Source organism: Vitis vinifera, chromosome 5 (genome assembly GCF_030704535.1).
Source record: "Vitis vinifera cultivar Pinot Noir 40024 chromosome 5, ASM3070453v1".
NCBI lineage: Eukaryota > Viridiplantae > Streptophyta > Magnoliopsida > Vitales > Vitaceae > Vitis > Vitis vinifera.
Window position 1 is genome coordinate 9,597,860 of NC_081809.1, and position 23,392 is coordinate 9,621,251.

The following is a 23,392-nucleotide window of genomic DNA, read 5'->3' on the forward strand; positions in this document are numbered from 1 at the left end:
ACATCATGTATTTATCATGCAAATAATTAGCTATGCATTCCATTGATGTCTAGTATCATAGAAAGTGAAGCACATTTTAAATTTAAGGTAATTATTATAATGGTCATATCTTTTGTTTCCAAAAAGCAGAGGGCCACCCTCTAAAACTTAAATTAAGTAAAAAGGATAATAATATTTATGAATTGGTTATTTACATTTAAAAAAATATTATTACAATTTGAGAAAAGCGCAAAATCTTTATCATTCACTTGCTTAATGGCCTTGTTAAAACCCTATCAATAATTATTATTCCTACTTTTCAAAACAAGCATTATTGTAATACTTTAGTACCATAAATAATAATTTTTTTTGGTAATATATAGTAAGAAGTTTTATTTTTTATTTTTAAAAAAAAAAGGAAAAAGGAAAAAACCCCATTAATAGATTATACCCTTCTAACTTGATAAATGTAAAAATATAATAATGTGATATTGAATTTATTTTGTATAAATATTTTTTGTATGAATTTATTTTATAACAATTTAAATGTGATGAAATGATGATAGAAATAATTAAGTTTAATATCGTTCCTTATAATAGCATTAAAAAGTAAATTAGAGTTTGTTTGATAACTATTTTCGTAAATAATTATAAAAAATAGTTTTTGAGAATAATTTTAAAAATTATTATATGATTTTTATAGAACAAAAGTCTATTTGAAAATCTAAAATATTTTTAATTTATTTTTAATATTTTAAAATATATTTAATTTTTTATATAATATTTAAATTTTAATTATTTTATATTTTTATATAATTATTTTTTAAAACAACATATAAAACAATTAAAAGATATTATTTGAAAATGTTCCTTTTTTTCTTTAAATAAAAAATATAAAATAATTTTTAATTATTATATATTTTCTATATTTTTTTGTTTTAAATAATAAAAAACTGTTTTCAAAATCAGTCTTCAAAGATGCTCTAGACAAATTTCCACCTAATTTTATTTATGCAATTTATTTTAAAAAAATTATTAATCGATGAAATTATGACTTTGACCACTGTAATAATACCCAAAAATTGTCCCATCAAACCACGTGTATTATTATTAATAAAGAAAAAAATTAAATAAGGGAAGAGAATAATGAGACAGAAAGAGAAACTCTACACCATAAGCGCACATTAGCAATAACATGATGGGGACGCGTCCTGTAGCCTCTTAAAGTGCGCCCGAATCTGATGATAGCTAAGACAGGCACAGGCGTTACAAAAAGAAGCCTCAAAAATGAAAAATAAAAAAATAAAAAAATAAGAAAAAATGGAAGGCAGTGGAGAATAGCGGAACACAAATCTATCCATCCCATAGGTTTCTCCATTTTCTCTCTCTAGATTCCCTTTTATCTCTCACTGTTATTCCATATATTTATATATTTATTTCTATTTATAAATATCAAATCTCGGATCACTTTCTTTGAATACCAACTAGCAAAATTAAAATCCCAGCTTTGTCTACGAGCTCTATAATCTGATTAGGGTTTGGGGTTTCAGATCTAGGGTTTTGATTGACATTTTTAGGGTTTAGGGTGTCGAGCTGGGTTCGTAATGGCGACTCCGTTCCCCTTTCATGTCACTGCTGCTCAGGTAATTTCTGTTTTTTTTTTTCCTTTCTCTCTCTCTCTTTTTCTTTTTTTTTTTGACTGAAATTTTGGGGTTATGGTGTTTCAGGTTGGGGCATACTTCGTGGGGCAGTACTACCAGGTTCTTCAGCAACAGCCAGACTTTGTTCACCAGTTCTACTCTGATGCCAGCACTGTGCTTCGCGTTGACGGCAACACCAGAGAGACTGCTTCGGCAATGCTGGTAATTCTTCTGAATTTTGTGTCTATTGGAATGGTTGTATGTATAGGGTATTGGTTTTGATGATTTTTCCAGAATGAAAAATTTTGGGACTTGATTTTGCCATGTCAGTTTTTTTGATGAATTATATGATGTAAAATTGGGATTGAGTTGGTGTTGTTTTAGATGCCCTGTTTTTGTAATTGAGTTTTCTATTTTGATTGATTTTAATATTTTGTTAGGATTTATGTTATTTATCTAAGCTTTTGCCAGCTTATTTGAATAATGTGTTAATGTATCATTATCTTGGTTGGTTTGTCAATGTATTGTTTAGTTTTTGTGTGTTGATTGATTTTAATGTTTTGTTATAATCTTAAGTTTTTCATCCAATTTTTGGTGAGCTCATTTGAATAATATGGGATTCGCTAGGCATCCACCGTTATTAATTGGGTTATCACTGTATTGGTTAGTTTTTGTATTTTGATTGATTTTAATGTTTTGTTCAGATTTTATGTTAAGTTTTTGTTAGCTTATTCGAGTAGTGTGGGATTCTTTAGGCATTTATTTTTATTAATTTTATTTTTCAGGTTATCACTATATCAATTGGGATTTATGGGGTTGATTGGGTGGTTAGTTGGAACAATAAGCTTGTATCGAGAGTAAATGGGGTGATATAGAATGTGGAAAAATTGCCGTGTAATGAAACATTGGGTATGGATTTGCTTACTGTAATTGCTAGGTAATGAAGAAGTAGACACGAATTTTAGTTGTTGGCACATTCACTTATTTATTGCTTTGTTTTTCTAGAATTCTTTGAAAATTAATAGTTTTTAATTTTTTGTTTTAGATCCTTAATGCATTAGGTGGGATTTAAGTCTTTGATAAGTCACTGAGTTGAAATGTTTAGTGCATAGCAAAAGTAAATAGGATGATTTAGAATGTTGGTGTAATTACACTATAATCAGGTCTCATTAATTGGACTGTTAAATTCTTTAAATAGATTGTTGCACTCTTCTATGCATACAACAATCAACATTGGTGGAGAATGGTTTTAGGCCAGGTTTTGGCTTGATAAGTGGATTGGGAATTGCTTTCTAAAGGAAGCTTTTTCACCTCTTTATAGTCTTCCGGTGGTCAAGAATGCAAGAGTGGACATATGTGTGGTGGATGGAGACCAAAGTCATTGGAACCTCTATTTTTAGGTAGGCCCTTTCAGGATTGGGAGCTAGAGATGAAGTTCATTTTATGGATTGCATTCATTCAATGGGAGTGCTAGGGATGAGGGTGGACATGATGCTTTGGAGGGAAGCAAAGGAGTGGCCCTTTTCAGTTAAATCTCATTGCATTTTTTTTATAAATGGCAAGAGTGAATGTTTTTCATACCAAGGAGTTATGGGGTTCTAGTGCACCTTTGAGGGCTTGTTTCTTTGTGTGGGAGGATAGAAGATTCTTATTATTAACTAGTTGATAAAAAAGTTGGTCCTTGGTTAATAGGTGCAGTTTATTTATGATGGCTGAGGAGACATCAAACTACATTCTTATTCATTGTTTTATTTTTGCCTATGGGCAAATAATGAGTATGTATTGACGAGTGCCAATCAAAAAGAAGGGGGGGGGGGGGGGGGGGGGGCACATCCCTAGTACACAAGAGTATACAAATGATGTCAAAGGCCAAAATGGTAAACAAAAAAGCTAATGGGACCCTATACAATTAATGAAGTAAAACAAAGAAGAACAATCAGCTACCAAGGAGCCTCTTGACTACATAAACAAAGAATGGATAAAAACATCTTTCAAAACTTGTATCAAATGCTCCATCCCTAAAAGGTCCTATGGTCTTGCTCTAGCCAAATGTTCTAAAACAAACAAAGAGGGGTCATTCTCTGTACTTCTTTTATATCCAACAACATTCCTATGCCACCCCATTAACTTTTTATTGACATTGGCAACATCCAAGTGACTCCAAAAACTATAAAGACTATTTGCCATAAACTTCCTTCTATGCCACAATGAAAAAGGATGTGATTGATTGTTTATTGTTTCTACACTTATAGCACTAGTTAGTTAGAGGCCCTTCTTCTCCTCCTTAGATTATCCATTGTTAAGATCTTCTCCCAAACTATCTCCTATGCCACCAAAAAAGAAAAAAACACTAAAAAAACAAAAAAAAAACAAACGAGTGCATGCTCACACACACACTTTTGTGGGGTTATCAAGTTCCATATTTCTTTTTCCAGGAAAGCAACTCTAGCACTAGTTTCCAAGGAGTTATAAAAAGATTTTACAAAGATATTTCTATTCTTTGAGCCTTTCTACACCAATCTATCCACACAAGCCTTAGACACTACCACTACTTGAATTTGCTCTAGAAAAGCCTTGGCAATGGCCAACTTCAAGTCATGGAAGTTCCTTACAAAATAAGGATTCCAATACCCATCATATCCCTCAACCTCCTAGGCATCAATTGTCTAAGCATCTTTTGATGTTGCAATAAAAACAAAGTGGGAAAAGATTCTCTTAAAGATTCTTTATTGCATCACAAATAATGTTTAAACCTCAATCTCCTACCATCACCCATTGCAAAACTAGATCTAGTTTGGATTACCTCCCAACCTTTCCTAATTGCTTTTAGTAGCCCAATTCATACCCTTCCCTTCAATCCCCAAACACCCAACTTCCTCCCCCCTCACCAAATTTACCGCATTTAACAATTCTAGGTTGTTGTGAGATTTTTCATTTACAATTTTTGGGTTTTAGTTGGTTTTTCTTGGGATAGTTAGAGGTCTCCTTCTAAGTTGGCATGTGAGGGGCTTGGAGAAAAGGAAAAAAGTTTGGAGATTGGCTTTGATTTGTCTATTCTGGTGCTTGTGTAAAGAAAGGAAAGGTGGTATTTAAAGATGAGTATTTTTGGGATAAAAGGGTGAAAAAGTTCTTTGTTAATCATTGTTATAATGGTCTAGAGCTCCTATAGGGTTTAGGGATGACTAATAAAGGTCCCTACTGGGATTCACTCTTAATGGGGTGGGTTGGGGATGGACCATGATAATATGGGTTGAGAATAGGAATGGGGAAAATTAAACAAACCTAGGGCAAGGACATACATACATGTATACATGAATGATAATATGGGTCAAGTCCTTGTGTGGATCCGCCTTTAATGAGGCGGGGGTGGGGCATGATAATATTGGTTGAGGTTAGGGATGGGGAAAATTAAACAAACCTAAGGCAAGGACTTGAACTCGCTACAATTAACAAAACAATAAAATATGAATCCTATTTTTTCACACAAAAAACTCTTTAAATGAAGTCCTCATAAACCTCAAGCACCAATGATTCATTAATTTTTTTCATCACCATCATCATCATCATTATTATTATTATTATTATTATATTTTCTCATTTTTAAAAGTAGTTTTAATAGATTATGCTTCATTTTAATTTAATTGAAATGATGATCTTGTTATTATTTAGTAAGAATAAAACTTTTTTAAAAAGAATTACTTATTAATTTATGTTAATTACTAATTGGGTTCAAAGAATGACTCATTAGCAAGAGAAGGAAAAAGAAAAAATCTTGCACCACCCGCTTCGAAAGAGAGTTTTAAAGATTGGAATGCTCTGTCAGCTATGGGGGGACATCAGGGATAACAAAAAAATCAGGCCAGAGCTCCAGGGTTTTGATTTCAGTTGATTAATGAGAATCAAAATTCTCTGTTGGAATGTCCGTGGGCTTAATGATTTTGAGAAAAGAAAGCTAATCAAGGGAGTGGTGAGGAATCAAAAACCAGATTTGGTTTGCCTCTTAGAGACGAAGGTGAAAGAAATGTCTCTGCAAATGGTAAAAAGTGTGGGTGTAGGAAGATTTCTTAATTGGGCGTCAGTGGACGCTAGGGGTGCGGCATGCGACCTCCTTCTCTTCTGGGATAATATAGTCCTGGAGAATTTGGAGGTTGAAAGCGGGGGGTACTCCATCTTTGTTTGATTTAGAAATTGCGCTGATGGCTTCTCTTGGATTTTCTCTGGAGTGTACGGGCCAGTGATTGGCAGCGAAAAGGAAGATTTTTGGGAAGAACTTGGAGCCATCCATGGCCTCTGGGATGACCCTTGGTGCGTAGGAAGGGACTTTAACTTTGTAAGATTCCCAGAGGAAAGAAGGAATGCCCCTAGCCTCACAATTGAAATGAGGAGGTTTTCAGAGGTGATAGGGGAGCTGGGGCCGAGGGATTCTCCACTGACCGGAGGTCCTTTCACTTGGATAGGGGGTTTGAACTCTCAAGCTGCCTCTAGGTTAGACCGTTTCCTGATTTCGGATCAATGGGAGGACCACTTTTCAGCTATCACACAATCAACTCTACCTCGTATGGTCTCCGATCACAACCCCATAGTCCTAGAAGTTGGAGGTTTCTCTTCAGGAAAAAACCCCTTTCGTTTTGAAAATATGTGGTTGAAAATAGATGGATTCAAAGACCTAGTAAGAAGCTGGTGGAATGGGTATTCTGTCGAAGGCTATAGCAGCCACTGCATTGTTGAGAAACTCAAAGCGCTTAAGAAGGACCTGAAAATCTGGAACAAGGAGGTGGTAGGCAACGTCTCTTCCAATAGAGCAGAGGCCTTCGCCCACCTGTAGTGTTGGGAAGCCAAGGAGAAGGAGAACCCTCTTAATCTTGGAGATATGAAGGCTAAAAATCTGGCTCTTGAGGACTATAAGAAATGGGCCCTTTTGGAAGAAACTTCTTAGAGGCAGAAGTCGAGAAATCTGGTTAAGAGAAGGCGACAAAAATACCAAATATTTCCACAAAATGGCCAATGCTAGGGCAAGGAAGAACTTCCTGTCTAAAATTAGAGTGAATGGGGTGACTCTCTCTTCCATTGAAGATATAAAAGATAGTGTTTGCAGAACCTACCGGTCCCTCATCTCAGAATCTGGGGATTGGAGGCCTAGTATCAATGACCTTAATTTCAAGGAGCTGGGAGAAGGAGTGGCTAGCAGCCTGGAAGTTATGTTCTCTGAGGAAGAAATCTTTGCAGCCCTTAGTAGCTGCTGTGGGGACAAAGCCCTAGGCCCGGACGGCTTCACAATGGCATTCTGGTTGTTTTGTTGGGATGTTGTTAAACCAGAAATTTTGGGTCTCTTCAGGGAATTTTACCTCCATGGAACCTTCCAGAGAAGCTTAAACTCCACGTTCCTCTTGCTCATTCCCAAAAAGGAGGGGGCCGAAGACCTAAGAGATTTAAGACCAATCAGCCTGGTAGGGAGTGTGTACAAACTGTTGGCCAAAGTCCTAGCAAATAGGCTGAAATCAGTGATGGGGGAGGTGATTTTTGATTCTCAGCAAGCTTTCGTCCAAGGGAGACAGATTCTGGGCACCGTTCTTATTGCTAACGAAACCCTTGATTCTAGATTGAAAGACAACAAGCCGGGTCTCTTTCTTAAGATGGACATCGAGAAAGCTTTTGACCATGTCAATTGGGACTTTCTCATGGAGGTGATGTCCAAGATGGGATTTGGGCATAGATGGATTAATTGGATGAAATGGTGCTACTCTACGACAACCTTCTCGATCCTCATCAACGGGAGCCCTTCGGGCTTCTTTCGTAGCTCTAGGGGATTGAGACAGGGGGACCTCCTTTCCCCTTATCTCTTCCTTTTTGCCATGGAATCCCTTAGCCAACTGTTGTCTTGTGCAAGAAATGGGGGCTTTATTTTTGGCTTCAGAGTAGGAGGAAGAGGAAGAGAGGGACTGATCGTGTCCCATCTCTTGTTTGCCGATGACACCTTGATCTTCTGTGACGTCGAAGCAGATCAGTTGCAATATCTTAGTTGGACCTTCATGTGGTTTGAGGTGATTTCAGGATTAAAAGTCAATCTGAGCAAAACTGAGGCCTTTGCAGTGGGGGAAGGCATTCCTATGGAGACTCTCACCTTGGTACTGGGATGTAAGATAGGGAGTCTTCCTACCACCTATTTGGGTCTCCCCCTTGGAGCCCCCTACAAATCCACTAGGGTGTGGGATACAGTGAAAGAAAGATTCAGGAAAAGGTTGTCTCTCTGGAAAAGGTAATACCTCTCCAAAGGTGGCCGTCTTACCTTGTTTAAAAGCGCCCTCTCCAGCCTCCCAACCTACTTCCTTTCCCTATTTGTGATCCCTAAGAGGGTGTGTGCAAGGCTTGAAAAGATCCAAAGGGATTTCTTATGGGGCGGTGGTGCCTTAGAGAACAAGCCTCACTTACTAAGTTGGAAGGTTATCTGTGCTGCTAAAGAGGATGGAGGCTTGGGCATTCGCAATCTAGCTATTTTTAACAATGCCCTTCTTGGGAAGTGGTTGTGAAGATTTTCTAATAAGAATGAGTCCCTATGGAAGCAAATTATCTTTAGTAAGTATGACCTTCAAGATGGGGGATGGTGCTCCAAAGGTGTAAGAGATCGTTATGGGGTGGGGGTTTGGAAGGCCATCAGAAATGGTTGGGAGAGCTTCCGTTCTCACTCCCGCTTCATTGTAGGGGATGGCACTAGAGTGAAGTTTTGGAAAGACTTGTGGTGTGAAAACCAATTTTTGGAAGAAGCTTTCCCCACCTTGTTTAATCTCTCCGTCAACAAAGATAGCTGGGTTGCTGAGGCTTGGGAGGAAGACAGAGTTGGGGGTAGCTGGGGGCCTCGTTTTAATAGACACCTTAATGATTGGGAGGTGGGAGAAGTTGAAAGCTTGTTAGGCAAGCTCCTCCCTATGACCATTAGAAGAGGTGTGGATGATTCGCTCCGGTGGAAAGAGAACAAGAATGGAACCTTTTCAGTTAAATCATTTTATAGCTCTCTCTCAAGGGGCATCAAAACCCCCTTCCCGGCCAGAACTATTTGGACGCCTTGGGTCCCAATTAGAGCTAGCTTCTTTGGTTGGGAGGCGGCTTGGACTAGGCTGCTCACCACTGACCGTCTGAAGAGATTTGGTTGGAGCATTCCCAACAGGTGCTTTTTGTGTAAAAATGAGAAGGAAACCATAGATCACTTTATTTTGTTTTGTGAAAAGACCAGAATGTTATGGCTTTTGATTCTCTCCCTCTTTGGGGTGCAATGGGTGATGTATTCCTCTGTGAAAAGGAACCTCCTGGGTTGGCATGGTTCTTTTGTGGGCAAGAAAAGGGAGAAAGCTTGGAGAGCGGCCCCCCTTTGCCTGATGTGGATCATTTGGAAAGAAAGGAATAGGAGGGCCTTCGATGATATTGAGAGGAACGACCAAGATATTAAGTCCATTTTTTTGTACACTTTTGTGAATTGGGCTAGGGTGTATATAAAGGAACACACTTTCTCTTTGATAGATTTTGTAGATTGGCTAGCCACCAAGTAAGGGTGAGGCTTGTTTGCTTTTTAGTGTTTTACTTCTTTGTATCTTGGTATACTCCGTATATACTCTCTCCTTTGGCTTTTGGCCTTTAATGAAATTACTTTACCTATAAAAAAAAATAAAAAATGACTCATTAATTTTTTTGGTTATTGTTGTTATATTTTCTCATTTTAAAAAGTACGTTTCATGGATAACATCACATTTTAATCTAATTAAAATGATAATCCATCTCATTGTAATGAGAAGTATCATCAGTCATAATAAATTCAATGATCACTTAGAAATAAAAACCTCTCTATTAATTTTTAAAGATGCGATAATTTACACTAGGATAATACCTTTCTTTAATATGTTAATTTTTCTTTATTTTAAGAAATAAATAATAAATAAATTAATTTAATCTTATATATTCTATTGATTTTGAATATCTTTTTAATTATTCTAACATTAAAAAGTTTTACAAATATTAATTATTAATCTAATTCAAATATCAAATAAAAAATATTTTTCAAATGCAAATACTATATATTGCTGCCTTTTCATAAATAAGTTTTTGTTCTAATCCATTGAAAAGAATCATTTAGCAAAATTAAAAACCTCAATGTCCAATTGGATACGTTTCTTATTTTCTCTTTTTAAAAGTAGAATGTAGTAATAAATTCTATGAAGAAAGTAGAATATCTTGTTCAAACAATATAGATTTATCTTAAATCTTTAAAAATCAGTGTTAAATTTTTTTAAATTTGATAAACCTCCATAGGAGTGTTTAGGTCCAATGTGATGGTATAGTACCATGACCCAAGAATGGATTTCATCTTTTCAATGTCAACATATAAAAATTTCTAATATCTTATATAAAAGTCAGTACTATTTTCTAATTTTAAAAATGGAAAACAAGAAGTAAATCGAAATAGACGCTCATTAATATCATATTATATTAATCATTCACTTAATCTTGAATATCTTTTTTAAATATATCACATTTTCTAATATTAAAGCGTCTTATAAATATTAATTATTACTCTAATTAAAATATTAAATAAATAAAAAATTGAATATTTTCAAATACATATATTATATAGTTATCTTTTCATAAATAATTTTTTGTTGATTGAAAATGATAATTTAATAAAAAATAAAAGCTCAATCAATAATTTGTATCAATAACTTAGAAAACAAATTATAAAATTTAATAATAATACAGATTAGGCCATGATATTCATTTCTTTTTCTATGTTTGTATATTATTAAATATATTTAATAAAAATACTTGTGAAAATGCTTATTTTTACATGTGTGAGATAGAGGCAAGGATCGCGATGGGGGCAGGGGGGCCACACCCAACCCACCTTGCTTTTTTTAAATCTGTAATGGGTTTGGAGTCTTGCTCTTTTTTAGACTTCTTCAAGACTTCTCTCTCTTTTTTTTTTTTCATATATATATATATAATCTTATTATTATTGATATAAAGTTATCAGCTAAGGCTGTCTGTTGCTATTTCTGTTATTTGTCTTCTTGTTGTGGAGCTTTTCTTTATAATTGCATATGAGTTCTGCCATGATATTGATCTAAACAACTCGTGAGTGCCAGGGAATAAAATCTATCCCTGCTTTCAAACTCACATGCTTGGTGCCTACATGAATAAACTTATTTCTCGTCAGTTATCGTTGCCCCTGGATAACCAAAAGGCTAAAGAGTGAAAGATTTGCAGGTTTAGGAATTCATTAGAATCTTGGGAAGCTTTTTATGTTTATATTGAATGTGTTGATATATAGTGTTCATTAAATACTGTATAAGAAGTGTATGTCCAGTAAGGAACATATATCCATATGAAGAAGCCAAAATAAGATAATGACTATTCTCTGTGTTTCAAGGTTTGATGACTAAAATGTCTCATTGTCACCCAAAGTTCTGACCCCATTATCCATAGTTTCAAAGTAAGCGTAGGTGTTTGTGAGTGTGCACATGCCTTTTTTATGTTGGAGGTGAAGCAGTAAGAGTTTGGTGATACCTACTCGCTATCACACCTTTGACGTAGCAAAGAATGGAGAAGAATATGCCACAAATCATGTACATTTGAGGATTGCGAGTGTGGTGGCACCTTGTTTGGAGGATTAGTTAACAAGTTTTTTCCTGAGCAGCAGCCATAGTTTATCTGTGAATGGAAAGCATCTCTTTTTATAGTTGTTACTTTCGTAACATGGCTTATGTTTTTCAAAGGCTTTAAAAAGAAATGATAGGCTCTTAATATGACTTATGTTGCAAACACTTGTCTAAGTTCTTAACCAAATGGTGACGCTTCATTTTGAATCCATGGCAGGAAAAGAACAATAATTTTGAGCAATATGAAATGAAATGCTAATTATGAATCTACTACACTAGGGGAAGGCCTGTTTTTACTCTTTGAAGCAGCTCTGCCATGTTGCTTTATAATGAAGGGTTACCTTCATTCTTATTTAATTTAAAAGAAAGTATCTGGACTTATCCCAAAGCATGTGTGCATTGCTAACACATTTGCAGGTTAAGCATAATAAGTGCCCACTTTGAAAGTGATTGTCCTTAATTCTTTGATGCCAGTGAACTAGTAACTAATTCGTAGTCAACCAATCTTGATATAACTTATCATATCTACTTCGTTCTAGTTGTCTGTAGCAATTTCACATCACTTCTTATCATTATGCATGCTTTAAAAGAACACACTTTGTATTTGTTTCTTGTTTTGTTTTAAACTTGTATTATTCTGGTTTTATAATGCTTTCATTGCATGGGTTCATTTCATTTTTGCTCCTGCCATGTTCTGGATTTTAAATTAGCTAAACTATAATATTTGTGTATATTCAATTGATAAGCCTCTTGGGTTCGTCTTTTGCCCTGTTTTTCTTTTCACAGCAAATCCATACACTTATCATGTCGCTCAATTACACTGGCATTGAAATCAAGACAGCACATTCCCTGGAATCTTGGAATGGAGGTGTTCTTGTGGTGGTTTCAGGTTCTGTCCAAATTAAGGATTTCAGTGGCAGAAGGAAATTTGTGCAAACTTTTTTCCTTGCACCTCAGGAGAAAGGCTTTTTTGTTCTTAATGATATTCTTCACTTCATTGATGAGGATCTGATTCAGCAGCATCCAGCAGCTTTACTAGCTCAGAGTAGTCTTGATTCCAGGTTGAATGCTTCTAACACTATTCCAGAGCCAGGTATTATGATTGTACCTGAATTTCTATGGCTGCAATTCCCATTATCGCTGTGCAAAATATTAACAGTTCTGTAAACATCAAATTGTCCATTAATGTATTTTCAGATGTATAAATGACCAATATGTTGCCATGGAATCTGTGTATTGACATGCAATTTCAAAATTCAATCAAAAGAATGGAACTTTTTTTTTTTTTTTTTTTTTTCCCTGATAGGCATGAAGAGAATGGATTCTATATTAATGGACTTCAAAAATTATTATCAGCAATGAACATAGTTTGACGTAGTTTTTGCTCTTCTGGTCAGGAATACAGGATATGACTGGAATTTAGCATAAAATTGGAAACACATTCATGTGTGCTTAAAATCTGATATTGAAATTAGCTCTTGCTCTCAGAAACCTACTTCTTTAGAAGTTATAAATAATAAATTATTTCTTATTGGAAAATTGTATGGATAGTCAATTTTTGAAAAATTCAGGTGATAGTATTTATATATATGTTCTTTGTCCTGATAGTGTGATACAAAATAATGACTTTCACAGTATCCAACTACATGCTGGGTGGAGAGATCCAAGCAAGGGAGTTTGTGGCTCCTGTGAATGCCATGGAGAATGGTCCAGTTGACAGATACGGTTTTCCAGAGCAACGGTTGCAGCAAGTCACTGAGACTGACAACATTCCGGAGGACAATTCTGGGGAGGATTCAAATGGTTCGCTTCAGAATGTGATGAACACTTTACAAGACCTCCCTCCTGCTCCCGTTGATGAACCTGTTGGAGAGCCTCAAAAACACACTTATGCTTCCATTGTATGGATTAATTCTTTTAGTTCTATTGGTTCACATGGGCACACACACACTGAGTGAGTCATTTATTTAATTGGAAGTGATTTTTTTTTTCTGCCTGATTTTATTTATAGTTGAGGGTTGCTAAAGGACAATCTGTGCCATCAGTCTCTCCTCAGTCGTATAATAACAAGAGCATGCCACCTGCTTCAGAATGGCATCATATGCCGCAGCCCAGTAATGAACAATCAGTTGCATCATCGGTTATGTTTGAAAAGCCTGCATCAGAGGTAGCAGAGGAGGTTTCAGGAGTAGAAGATGAAGGTTAATTTTCATTCACTTTTTTTATCATGTGTTGCTGTTATTTTTCAGGGAGCGATAGTTTTGTTAAATCCAACAAGATATATGTATCTTAATTTTGGTTAGATTGATGCATCTTCTGAAATTGTTAGTACTTGCTATGTTGAACAAATATTTTATTCACTTTCCCTTGGATCTTGATTTTATTCTTTTTAAGTCAATAGTTTTGGAGCATCTATATGATCCTTGATCCTACATATGAATATCCTCAGGTGAAATAAAGTCTGTCTACGTGAGAAACTTGCCATCTACTGTATCTGCTTCTGAAATTGCTAAGGAATTTAAGAATTTTGGTAGACTCAAGCCTGACGGTGTGGTAATTCGGAACCGAAAGGTGCATTCCCTTCTCCTTCTTTCAAACTTTATGCTTGAATTTTTGCTGAAATGCAACTACACTAATACATATGACATGACCAGGACAATATTGGTGTTTGCTATGCATTTGTTGAATATGAAGACATTTCTGGTGTTCAGAATGCAATCAAGGTCTGTATACATCTCTGAGAACTTCTGGGCAACGCATTAACTTCTAAACTTCTGATAATAATTTAATTTTCAAAGTAATTATTATGTTTCCATGTACTAACTAGGCTTTACATATCTTCCTGTCACAAATCATTTTCTTCCTGTCACAAATCATTTTTATCTGTTGGGAGAGCAACAGATAAATGGATGACCATTCTTCTTTCTAGCCCTGTCTAAATTTGCATTAGATCTTATGTTGCTTATTTGTGGATCTCCTTGTTATTGTCTGATTGTTTGAGGTCCTTGTCCCATATGATTTTGCTCCTTGACTATATTGTTCATGGTTGAAATTATTGGTTTGGTCTTAGATTTGGTAGAAACACGATTACTGATTAACAATGCTAAAGAAAATTGAATAGCTTTATAAAATAGAAAAGAGTAGGATAAAGTAATTGAAGCAATAACTTGAAAGACACAATGTGGTTCAAAACAGTAAACTGCACTTGTTGACAATAGAGAACTAGAAATGCACAGCAATGGGTATTAGGCACCCAATAGATCCGTATCTTAACTGTTAACTGCACAAGCATGTCTCAAATCATGCAGTTTTGAATTTTTATTTTTTTTGAAGTTAATTAAAAAATGGAGTACAAAAAAATAAGAGAATTAAAAAAATGGATTTTTCAGGGAATGAAAATCAAAAGATTAGACTTACTTCTAAATTGATATGTCTTGTTGATCCATATGAAATAATGTGCACTTACCTTTAAAAAAAATGAAAAAAAATGAAAAATTTGAGAAATTATCTCAAATATACTTCCATGCTACATCACAACAAATGTGTATTATGGTGGTATATTTTATTTTACCTATCAAACAAACTTTGAACATTTGTTGACTTTAATAATGTGATGCAATTGGTACAGAGTTTGTTTTATTGTTGACAGGGTTGAAACTATAGTGTTGTGGTGGACACCTTGGTATTCTTGATTGGTATATTGGCTGGTGTTGATGGTATGCATACGTTTCAGATGAAAACTTAAATTTTCAGGAAATGTGTTTCTGCTGATTTTTAGCAGTTTTGGATGAAAATTTTGAACCAATCAGTTCTAGGACCTCTGCACCCAGAATCCAATTCTCAAGTTCACATTATCTATTCTGCTGGTGGCATTTAACTATAGCTATTCTCCTGCACTGATTTTTCCAAGTTTGAGATTTAGTAACTTTTCCAACAAAAGTTTCATGTTTTTGATACTAATTTACTATGGTACTTTGATCATGCTTGGTTGTTGTATTAAACTGGTCTTGTGTTCTCTTGATTTCTGTATAGGCATCTACCATACAGATTGCTGGACGACAAGTACACATTGAGGAGCGGAGAGCAAACAACAATAGCTTATCTCGAGGAGGAAGTATGTACTTTATTCCCCTCAATTTTATCAATGTCTATGAAGTTTGCCTGAATTCTCTTATATTTAATGTAGTGTCTCAATGATAGGAGTATCCTTTTAATGTTGCATCATTTTAAATTATAATGATCTCATCATGTATTCTGGTGGCACTACTGTAGCATATAGCCTTTAGATAAAGTTTTTCTCTGGTTCAAACCCATTAGATTTTGCTTTACAGGAATTCATATCCATGAATTCCTCATTAGTGCATACTTGTTTGACCCCTGCCTTGAAGAGTATGATTGGCATTGATAGTCAAATTTTAAGCCGATGTAAAATTTCTATCACAAAAGAAAAAAGGATGGCGCAGAATTCAAGGTGGATTCTAGATTATGTTTATTGATGAACTCTTTGAGTAGGGATCCTGGATGCTGCCCATACAAAAAACTTAAGATCATTTTGTTCTGTTCTTTTTGACATTGCAACAAACTATTTAGCCTGTTAGTTTTAAATGTTTTGATATTTATACTTGGATCAGCCTCATCAGGAAATCAGTTAATTTTTGTTTAAAGGTTGCTATTGCATAAGATACTTTAGTCATCCTCATTCTGTAGCTTTATATCCCTATCTAGCTTCATCTAAGTCTAAAGCAGAGAGCATTTTCTCAGGAGTAGCCAAGGTTGCTTAACTAAATTGTGTGATATTCCTGTACCATTCGACTCCATGAAGGGATTTCTTTCTCCACCAGCCTTTTGAATCTCTTCTAATATCCGATAGCGCCTAAAATAAATTAAACCCATCCTTCCTATATTTCTCAATTATATCTGGTGATCAAGACAGTTCTCAAATTAGAATCATGATGTGGAGGAGAATTTGACTGTGTTCTAGACCTGCTGCCAGCTTGTTGTGATCTTATCTTGGCAAAACCATGCTGCTTCACTCTGGGGGGACATACTATGTATTCATATTGCTTATTATGATGTAAATATGCAGACAGATCTGCACAGAATCTGAATCACTTTACTGTTTGCAAGATATGCTAAATGAGACCAAAAGTATGCACATACCATCTTTGGGTTTTTATCATTCTATCAGGGAAGATAGATTCTAGCCCAGCACTTTCCTAGATCTGGATTGTTTTCTTCTGTGAGATTTTGCATAGTTTTTCTTTACTACATTACTTGCCGCTGACTGATGAAGAATGGTAATCTGTAATAAAATATTCCTGTAAACTTTGCTCCTCCCTGTGGGTATGCCTACTATGATATCAACATTGGCTCTTGAAATATTTGACCTTTGTTCAGTTAATATAGCATCATAGGGCACCAATTCTTCCATGTTGCTTTCAAACGCTCTTTCTTGTAATTCTGTTCTGATTGATTCTTCCTGAACAGGAAGGGGAAGAGGCAGGGGGAGCTACCAGTCAGAGGCACCAAGGGGGCGATATGGTGCTCGGACGTTTGGTAGGGGAAATGGTCAAGATGGAGGTGACCGAGACTATAACAGACCAAGAGGAAATGGTCAAGATGGAGGTGACCGAGACTATAACAGACCAAGAGGAAATGGTTTCTATCGGCCTAGTGCGCGACAAGACAGAGGGTTCTCAGGGAACCAAGTATCAAGAGACAGTCTGAACATATCAGAGTTGTCAACTTAGACCTTCCTGTTAATGGGGTTTTTTGGGCCAAGTTCCCTCATCTGAGCACATTCACCTTTTATTGTCATGAACTTCAATATTGATATTTTTACAATGTTTCAGTTAGATGCGTTGGGAAGAGGCAACACATCTTTTTTCGGGTTTTCTTAGTGCTTTATTTTCCTAATTAAAGAGGGAATGTTTTTGCAATTTTGAGCCTTCCATGTCTGAGGTCAAATTTATAATTGTCCTGTTCTGTCTGATGAAGTCCTGAGTTGGATATATAAATTTTATTTATGCTAATTTTAAATTCAATGTTTAACATTTCAAGTTTTTTGGTCCTGAGCCAGCTAGTTTTGAGTTGTCAAATTCCCAGAAGAAACATGCCTCAATAACAACCCAACCCCCCAACCCATGGTGATTCTTTGGAGACTGTGGACATCGTATATTGGCCCTATGTAGGAAATCTTCTCTTGGGTGTATATATCAAGCTAGGATTAGTTTAACCTGTATGAAAGGTTGGACTTTGGAGAGCCCAACCAGTCCTAATCCAAATTGTATGCAAATTATTGGGAAAGTGCACTCTTACCTTTTGCTCGATTATACAGCTCAGCTGCAGCGTGCCCCTTGATTTGATCGAACATGAGAGTCGGGGTTCACTCTGTTCTCGTGTGCTTCATGAGGTGTTTCATAGCTGATTTGAAGTTGCATTGCAAGCTAACTCTGCAGAGGATCAGAGTACAATCTGCTGTACGCGAACAGCAGGGGCTCATAACATGAGTCATCATAGTCGCAGAAATGGTAACCTTGTGATCCAGTCCTCCAGCACCTAAGGTTGTGCAATGGATCTTTCAAAAGCATATTAACTATTACAATAGCAGCAGCAAAAATCAGTTGGATTTGCGGGATATCAATTTATCAGTTGGAGATTTTCCCAGAATCATCAAAGGCCCTTCAGAGTTAATCCTCGTGCCTTTTCGAAGTTAATCCAACAAAATTTCAAAGGTGAGAAGGCTGAAGCGGTTGATGCAACTCTGGCCAGCAGAAGAGCTGAAGTTTCTCCTTTAGTTGACAAGTTGGGTGGGGCCCCATCATAGTCCCCTTGCAAGGAGATGACTCTCTCATTCAAGTTTTGTGCATGCGCAGAATAGGTAAAGAATGAGGCAACAATAACAAGAGGAATGACTTACATTTATAGCAAAACGTAGAAATTGAAAACAATTGATGCAGGGAATTAAGTGCAAGCCATAGGTTTTCAGGAACTCAGAAGTATTATAGCATTCTCCCCTGAAAAGAACAGTTAACTTTGGAAAATTAGAATCCAAGCAATGTCACAGAGCACTCCTGCTCCCCTTGTCATAATACTCGTATGCTAATAATACAAGGCTAGGACGCAAGTAAACATGATGACATCTTAGCCAATAACAACACAACTAGGTAATCATGTGTTATAAGGCAAATGACCATGTGGTTGTGTAGGCCCTGGACACAACCCACACGTGATCGGGCTTCTAAGTTTGGATGGATTGCAAGATTCCCATTGATAGAATTCTTTTATGAGTGTAGAGTGCCATCTTATATGTTTGAAAGGTTGTGGCTCATTGGGTGGGTTCATGTAGCTCCTCTATGGTGCTTGTTCACTCCCATGGAATGGCTTGCTTTGCCTGCAAATGTTTAATGCACAGCTTACACATGACACCTATTAAGAAGTAAGACCCAAGAAACCACCTGACTTGGCACTCAACATCCAAGAACCAAATCATGGAGGGCTGAGGTTCATAACACCCTGCATCTCATCTATCATTTCATTTTTTTGCAATAATTGGAAGCTACCAAAATGATGATGGGACTATGCATTTCTAACTTTACTCATTCAAACCTATTGAAAATATGCCTCCTTAGGTAGTTCCACAACAAGAGAGAGACCCTGATGAGAGTCATACATGTATGCCCATCCTATTTGAATGTAATGCACTTCATCCCTCACTCTCAAGAAACCTTAGTCTGATTGCACCCTGTAAAAGAAAATACATGATTTTGAATTACTAGTATCACTTCTTTTATTCATAAAATACTCCCACCCAGTGTGGGGAACCCATAAAAACATTTTACATTCTTCACTTTCTGAAATTTCTACCCATATCTGATTGTGTATGAACAGATGTTTTATTTTATTAAATCTGGAACAGGTTAGAAGCACAACCTGAAACACTACTAGATAGTTTTCAGTCTTCTGACCGAGGGCAGGGAATGGTTTTCCCAATTTTAGCACTTGTGTGGCATTAGTGGTTGAATATTAGTTCAGCCGAGTTAAGCATTTGCAGAAGTAGCGGCTTCATGGAAAAGGGACACCTGGATGTGATCCTGCATTGATGCATTATTTTCCTCTTCCTCCTCATCTGTTTCCCAGAGGAAACGGGCATATGCTGCAAGTACATGACTGAACACAGAAAATAGGCCAAATAATTAGGAATTGTAGGTATATAAGCTCACAACTTCCTCAAGAACAATAATATAGAATCTGCTAAAGAGAGTCCATAGTCTGATTAATATGGGATATGCACCTACATTTGGGAAGTGGGTTCCAATGTAGGGAGGAGACTTCCCTGGGAACATGGATCCAACCTCCAACATTACCAAACCCCCCATTCTCAGTTGCATTCACAAGTTAATTGATTTCTCTGAAGAGATGTCTATGATCATCCAATATATGATGGATTCTAGCAAAAAAACGAATGTCTTCAGTGTGCCAAGTGTGCAGTGTGACCCTTACAGGACCATAACTTTGGTTTGCAGTAGGGACTTTTTTTTATTTTTCATTTTTGTTCCTTTTTCATATTTGATATGCTTTTATTAAGTAAAAGTTTGTACCTATCTCCTGGAGTAGCTTGAACTGCTTGCTTAAAATAAGACAAGGCTTTATCTCGATCATGATGAAGTTCCCATGCTAGTTTAGCATACTGTGACATGATTTCACCGTCTCCAGGATCAGCTAGTATAGCACGAGAGTAGTATTCCTCGGCTTGCTGGAGTTCTCCCTTTGTCTGCCATTCAAACGGGTGTGGTTAGTCAAGTAAACAAAAGAATGATCCAACATACATCAAATGGACTGACATGATCTGGCACGTTTGCTTTAATTATGAACTCAATCAGCAATATTGAAAGAGAAGCTCCATAGATGGTACAGTCTCATGTTTTAAACAATCATCTATGACAAAGGTTCTTTATCATGGAGAATATTCTCATTTAGAAAGCTGCCTATTTTAAGGTAAAGGATTTGTCATGTAGGTTTATCATGGAGATATCTCTACATTAAAACTCAAGAATTGGTTTGTCATGTAGGTTTATTTTACCTTCTTTGTAAATAAGCATTTAAAAACTATGATCAGCTAAGCATTAGAAAAGATAGGGCAGGATATGGAGATCTTACCTGAAACAAAAATTGAGCATAATTCCTTAGGAACAAGGGGTTGCAAGGATTTTCCTCAACCATCTTCTTGTAATGCTCCTCCACTTTGCTGATCTCACTGGCGTTGATTGAACTAAAATCAACACAACCAACACTACCACAAGCTGCCACATCAATTCCAAGACCAGCTGCAGGATGCAAAGAAGGGCTTGCTGGTTTGTTTTCATCTTCCTGATCCAAGTTGTGAAATTCACTCAGGCCTTCCTGTTTGTCAATATGTGATTCATGAAAGATTAGTGGCTTTCCAACAATATATGTTGTAATTAAACATTCACAAAAGACACCACTCTTGGAAAAGCACCTCCACAAGTCCTTGTTCTGCAGTATCATCTTCCCCCTCATCCTCTATGTCCCAGAGGAAACTGGCATTTGCTGCAAGAACATGGCTGAAACAAGAAGTGAAAGACCAGTTAACTTTTCAGATGTTTTGGATACAGGTCTTTGAGCCATGTTGATAAGGCTAGACAATGTTTTCTTTCCAACAATCTGTAGTAAATCATTATAGAATAATGCGGCATAGAAATCAAACCAACCCAGTGAAAAGGCTTATCAGGCCAGTGAATGGGACAAATATATGAGAGCTTGTTCTAAAAAATGTAAGAAGAATGGGAAGAAAGTATTCACCTATCATCAGAAGCAACCTTGGCAGCACGTTCAAAGTAACTCAAAGCTCTAGCTTGGTCACGATGGACATCCCAAATCAATTTAGCATATTGCATCAATATTTCTCCATCTTGAGGATCTGCTAGCGTGGCACGTGAGTAGTACTCCTCAGCTCTTTGAAGGTCTCCTTTGGACTATCAGTGAAAATTTAGAATATGTTATATGAGGAAGGTTCATTCTTACTCATCAAACAAATCAAATTAAGCATTTTATTCACACACGCATACACAGAGAAAGGTACTCAGGAGAAAACAACCACCAAGAATATTGACTAGTGTACAATCATTACTTGAAGGCTGATCTCCCCATATATCTTCAATTAAGTGCTGGCAGCCCAGAAAATACAGTCAATGGGATGTTAAACTTTCCCTTTATTCCATTAGAGAAACTGGAATTGGGTGTTACTCTTCTAGGATCCCCATCCTAGAAGCAGCCTCTCAACCCAAATCCATTCAACTGATAGCCCTATGAATTGGTGTTGTTATAATTGAGCTCGATTTTATTACATTCGATGGCTTCCTGCCCCACTACCCGACTGACCAATGTAGAAGAAAGCAGAGAAAGTATGGATAAAGCTCACCTGCAGAAGCTGAGCATAGTTTCTCAGAAACAGAGGGTTGCAAGGATCTTCATTAACCATCCTCCTATAATACTCCTCCACATCGCCACTCTCATCAAAATCTGCAGCTGCAAAGTCAACACGACCACCACCAAACCCAGCACCATCCATCCCAAGCCCTGTAGCAAGATACATGAGAGGACTAACCGGCTCAACTCCATCTTCAACACCCAACTTCTGAAAACCATTCACATCTTCTTCCTCCTCTTCCTCCTCAATCAGCCCCATAGTCTTCCTCCCAAAGCTGAATTCACGACTGGTTGTACCTCTTATACTCTCTTCAATTGTAATAGTTCTCTCCAACACGAATACCTCTCCCTCTATCTCTTCTTGCTGACTCCCTTCTTCACCTTCAACTCCTTGTGTCAAATTATATATAGAGAAAGACGGGGTCGTCTCCAACATTGCTTTGTGGGTTTTATCAAAATACTTCTTGGATGTATTTGATTCTGATCTACGGAACTCTTCTAAATCAAAAGAGCTATGGCCCAAACCCTCCAAGTTTCCCTCAGACCGTGACCTCCGAAAGCCTTTGGGGTTAATACTACTATTGGGTTCCTGATCAAAGGAGTGGGGGAGTGGAGATGAGTTGCAGGAGAATAAGGGGAAGCTGAGGTGCCCACTGTGAGAGAAGGTGATTTTGGTGGTGGGGTTGCCGTGGCTGCTACTCTCAGAGTCTCTGCTGGGACTCTCAGAGAAAGGTGAGAGGAGGGTGGTTCCAAGAACTGGGGTTGACGAACTTCTCAGTAGCATTTCGTACAAGCTTTAATGGAGATCTTCTGCTTGCTTCAAATCGTTGAAGCTCCGATCTGGAAACTTGAAGAGGACAAACAATTAATTTAATAATTACGAACTACATTTTCATAAAAAAAAAAAATGTATAATAACCTTCAATTCTTGATCTATTCGTATTAAATTGTAACAATTAAAAATTAACTTTCAAGCATTCACTGATCTCAAAAATGAAGGAAAAAAAGAAAGAAAAGAAAAGAAAAAGAAAGAGGCTACTTCCACAGCAAGATGAACGTGACTCCTTTTCCCTCGCATTATAAAATTAGTCTCCTTCGAGTGTTTTCTAAAGTTGGTATGCATGAGCTTCGTGTGATATTTTGCCTCTTAAGCTTTCATTTTACCATAAAGCAACTCTCTCTCTCTCTCTCTCTCTCTCTAGGAAGGCACGTGTGATTGCTGGGACGTGACGTGTCTTCTCCAGATTCACTGCAGGCCCCACTCGGCGACGTGCCTCGTCATGGGAACACTGCAAATCCAAGGGTGGCCCATACTGGGGCATGGGCCCTCTCACCATGATTCAGGCCCATTTGTTTCTACGCTCTCAAGTCACAACCACCATTGAACAAAATGAGAGAACAAAGCAACCGTAGTCGTGGTGAAGAGGTCGTTTAGGCCCATGGGTTTTGGTTGGGCCTCACATTGTGCTTCTATTTGACATAAATTGAAGCCTACAAAGTTTGATTCATTTCGCCAATACAATTCAAATTTGACATATTTTTTTTGTAGGTTGAGCATAATCATGAGCTAAATTTATACATAACCCATTTAATAAACAAATTTTTTAATCAAACTTTATAAAAATATTTTGGTCCAAATTAAATTCGTATTTGACTAAAAGCACGTTTCTAACATTTCTAAAT

At 36.7% G+C, this 23,392-nt stretch overlaps 2 protein-coding genes across 6 annotated transcripts; one reads left to right on the plus strand and one right to left on the minus strand.

Moving 5' to 3' along the window:
* Positions 1–1,229: 1,229 nt before the first annotated feature.
* LOC100261382 (nuclear transport factor 2) lies at positions 1,230–17,308 on the plus strand. Of its 2 annotated transcripts, XM_010651857.3 has the most exons (10): positions 1,230–1,622; positions 1,707–1,841; positions 12,047–12,353; positions 12,896–13,161; positions 13,272–13,461; positions 13,710–13,831; positions 13,915–13,983; positions 15,293–15,374; positions 16,748–16,840; positions 16,886–17,308. In XM_010651857.3, exons 1-10 carry the CDS (start codon positions 1,584–1,586, stop codon positions 17,008–17,010), a joined length of 1,428 nt encoding a protein of 475 aa, XP_010650159.1. In that variant the 5' UTR covers positions 1,230–1,583; the 3' UTR covers positions 17,011–17,308. The 2 variants fall into 2 exon arrangements, with proteins under 2 accessions (XP_010650159.1, XP_010650157.1); XM_010651855.3 differs by having other exon boundaries at positions 16,748–17,308.
* A 1,713-nt stretch (positions 17,309–19,021) lies between these two features.
* On the minus strand, positions 19,022–22,860 carry LOC100261301 (uncharacterized). Of its 4 annotated transcripts, none has more exons than XM_010651859.3 (7): positions 22,749–22,860; positions 21,702–22,556; positions 21,083–21,255; positions 20,760–20,844; positions 20,420–20,662; positions 19,861–20,033; positions 19,022–19,429 (listed from the first exon to the last, which is right to left on the minus strand). In XM_010651859.3, the coding sequence occupies exons 2-7, from the start codon at positions 22,491–22,493 to the stop codon at positions 19,300–19,302; spliced, it is 1,596 nt and encodes a 531-aa protein (XP_010650161.1). In that variant the 5' UTR covers positions 22,494–22,556; positions 22,749–22,860; the 3' UTR covers positions 19,022–19,299. The 4 variants fall into 4 exon arrangements, with proteins under 4 accessions (XP_010650161.1, XP_010650162.1, XP_010650163.1 ...); XM_010651860.3 differs by having other exon boundaries at positions 21,702–22,549; positions 22,749–22,847; XM_010651861.3 differs by having other exon boundaries at positions 21,702–22,549; positions 22,629–22,763.
* Positions 22,861–23,392: the final 532 nt, after the last annotated feature.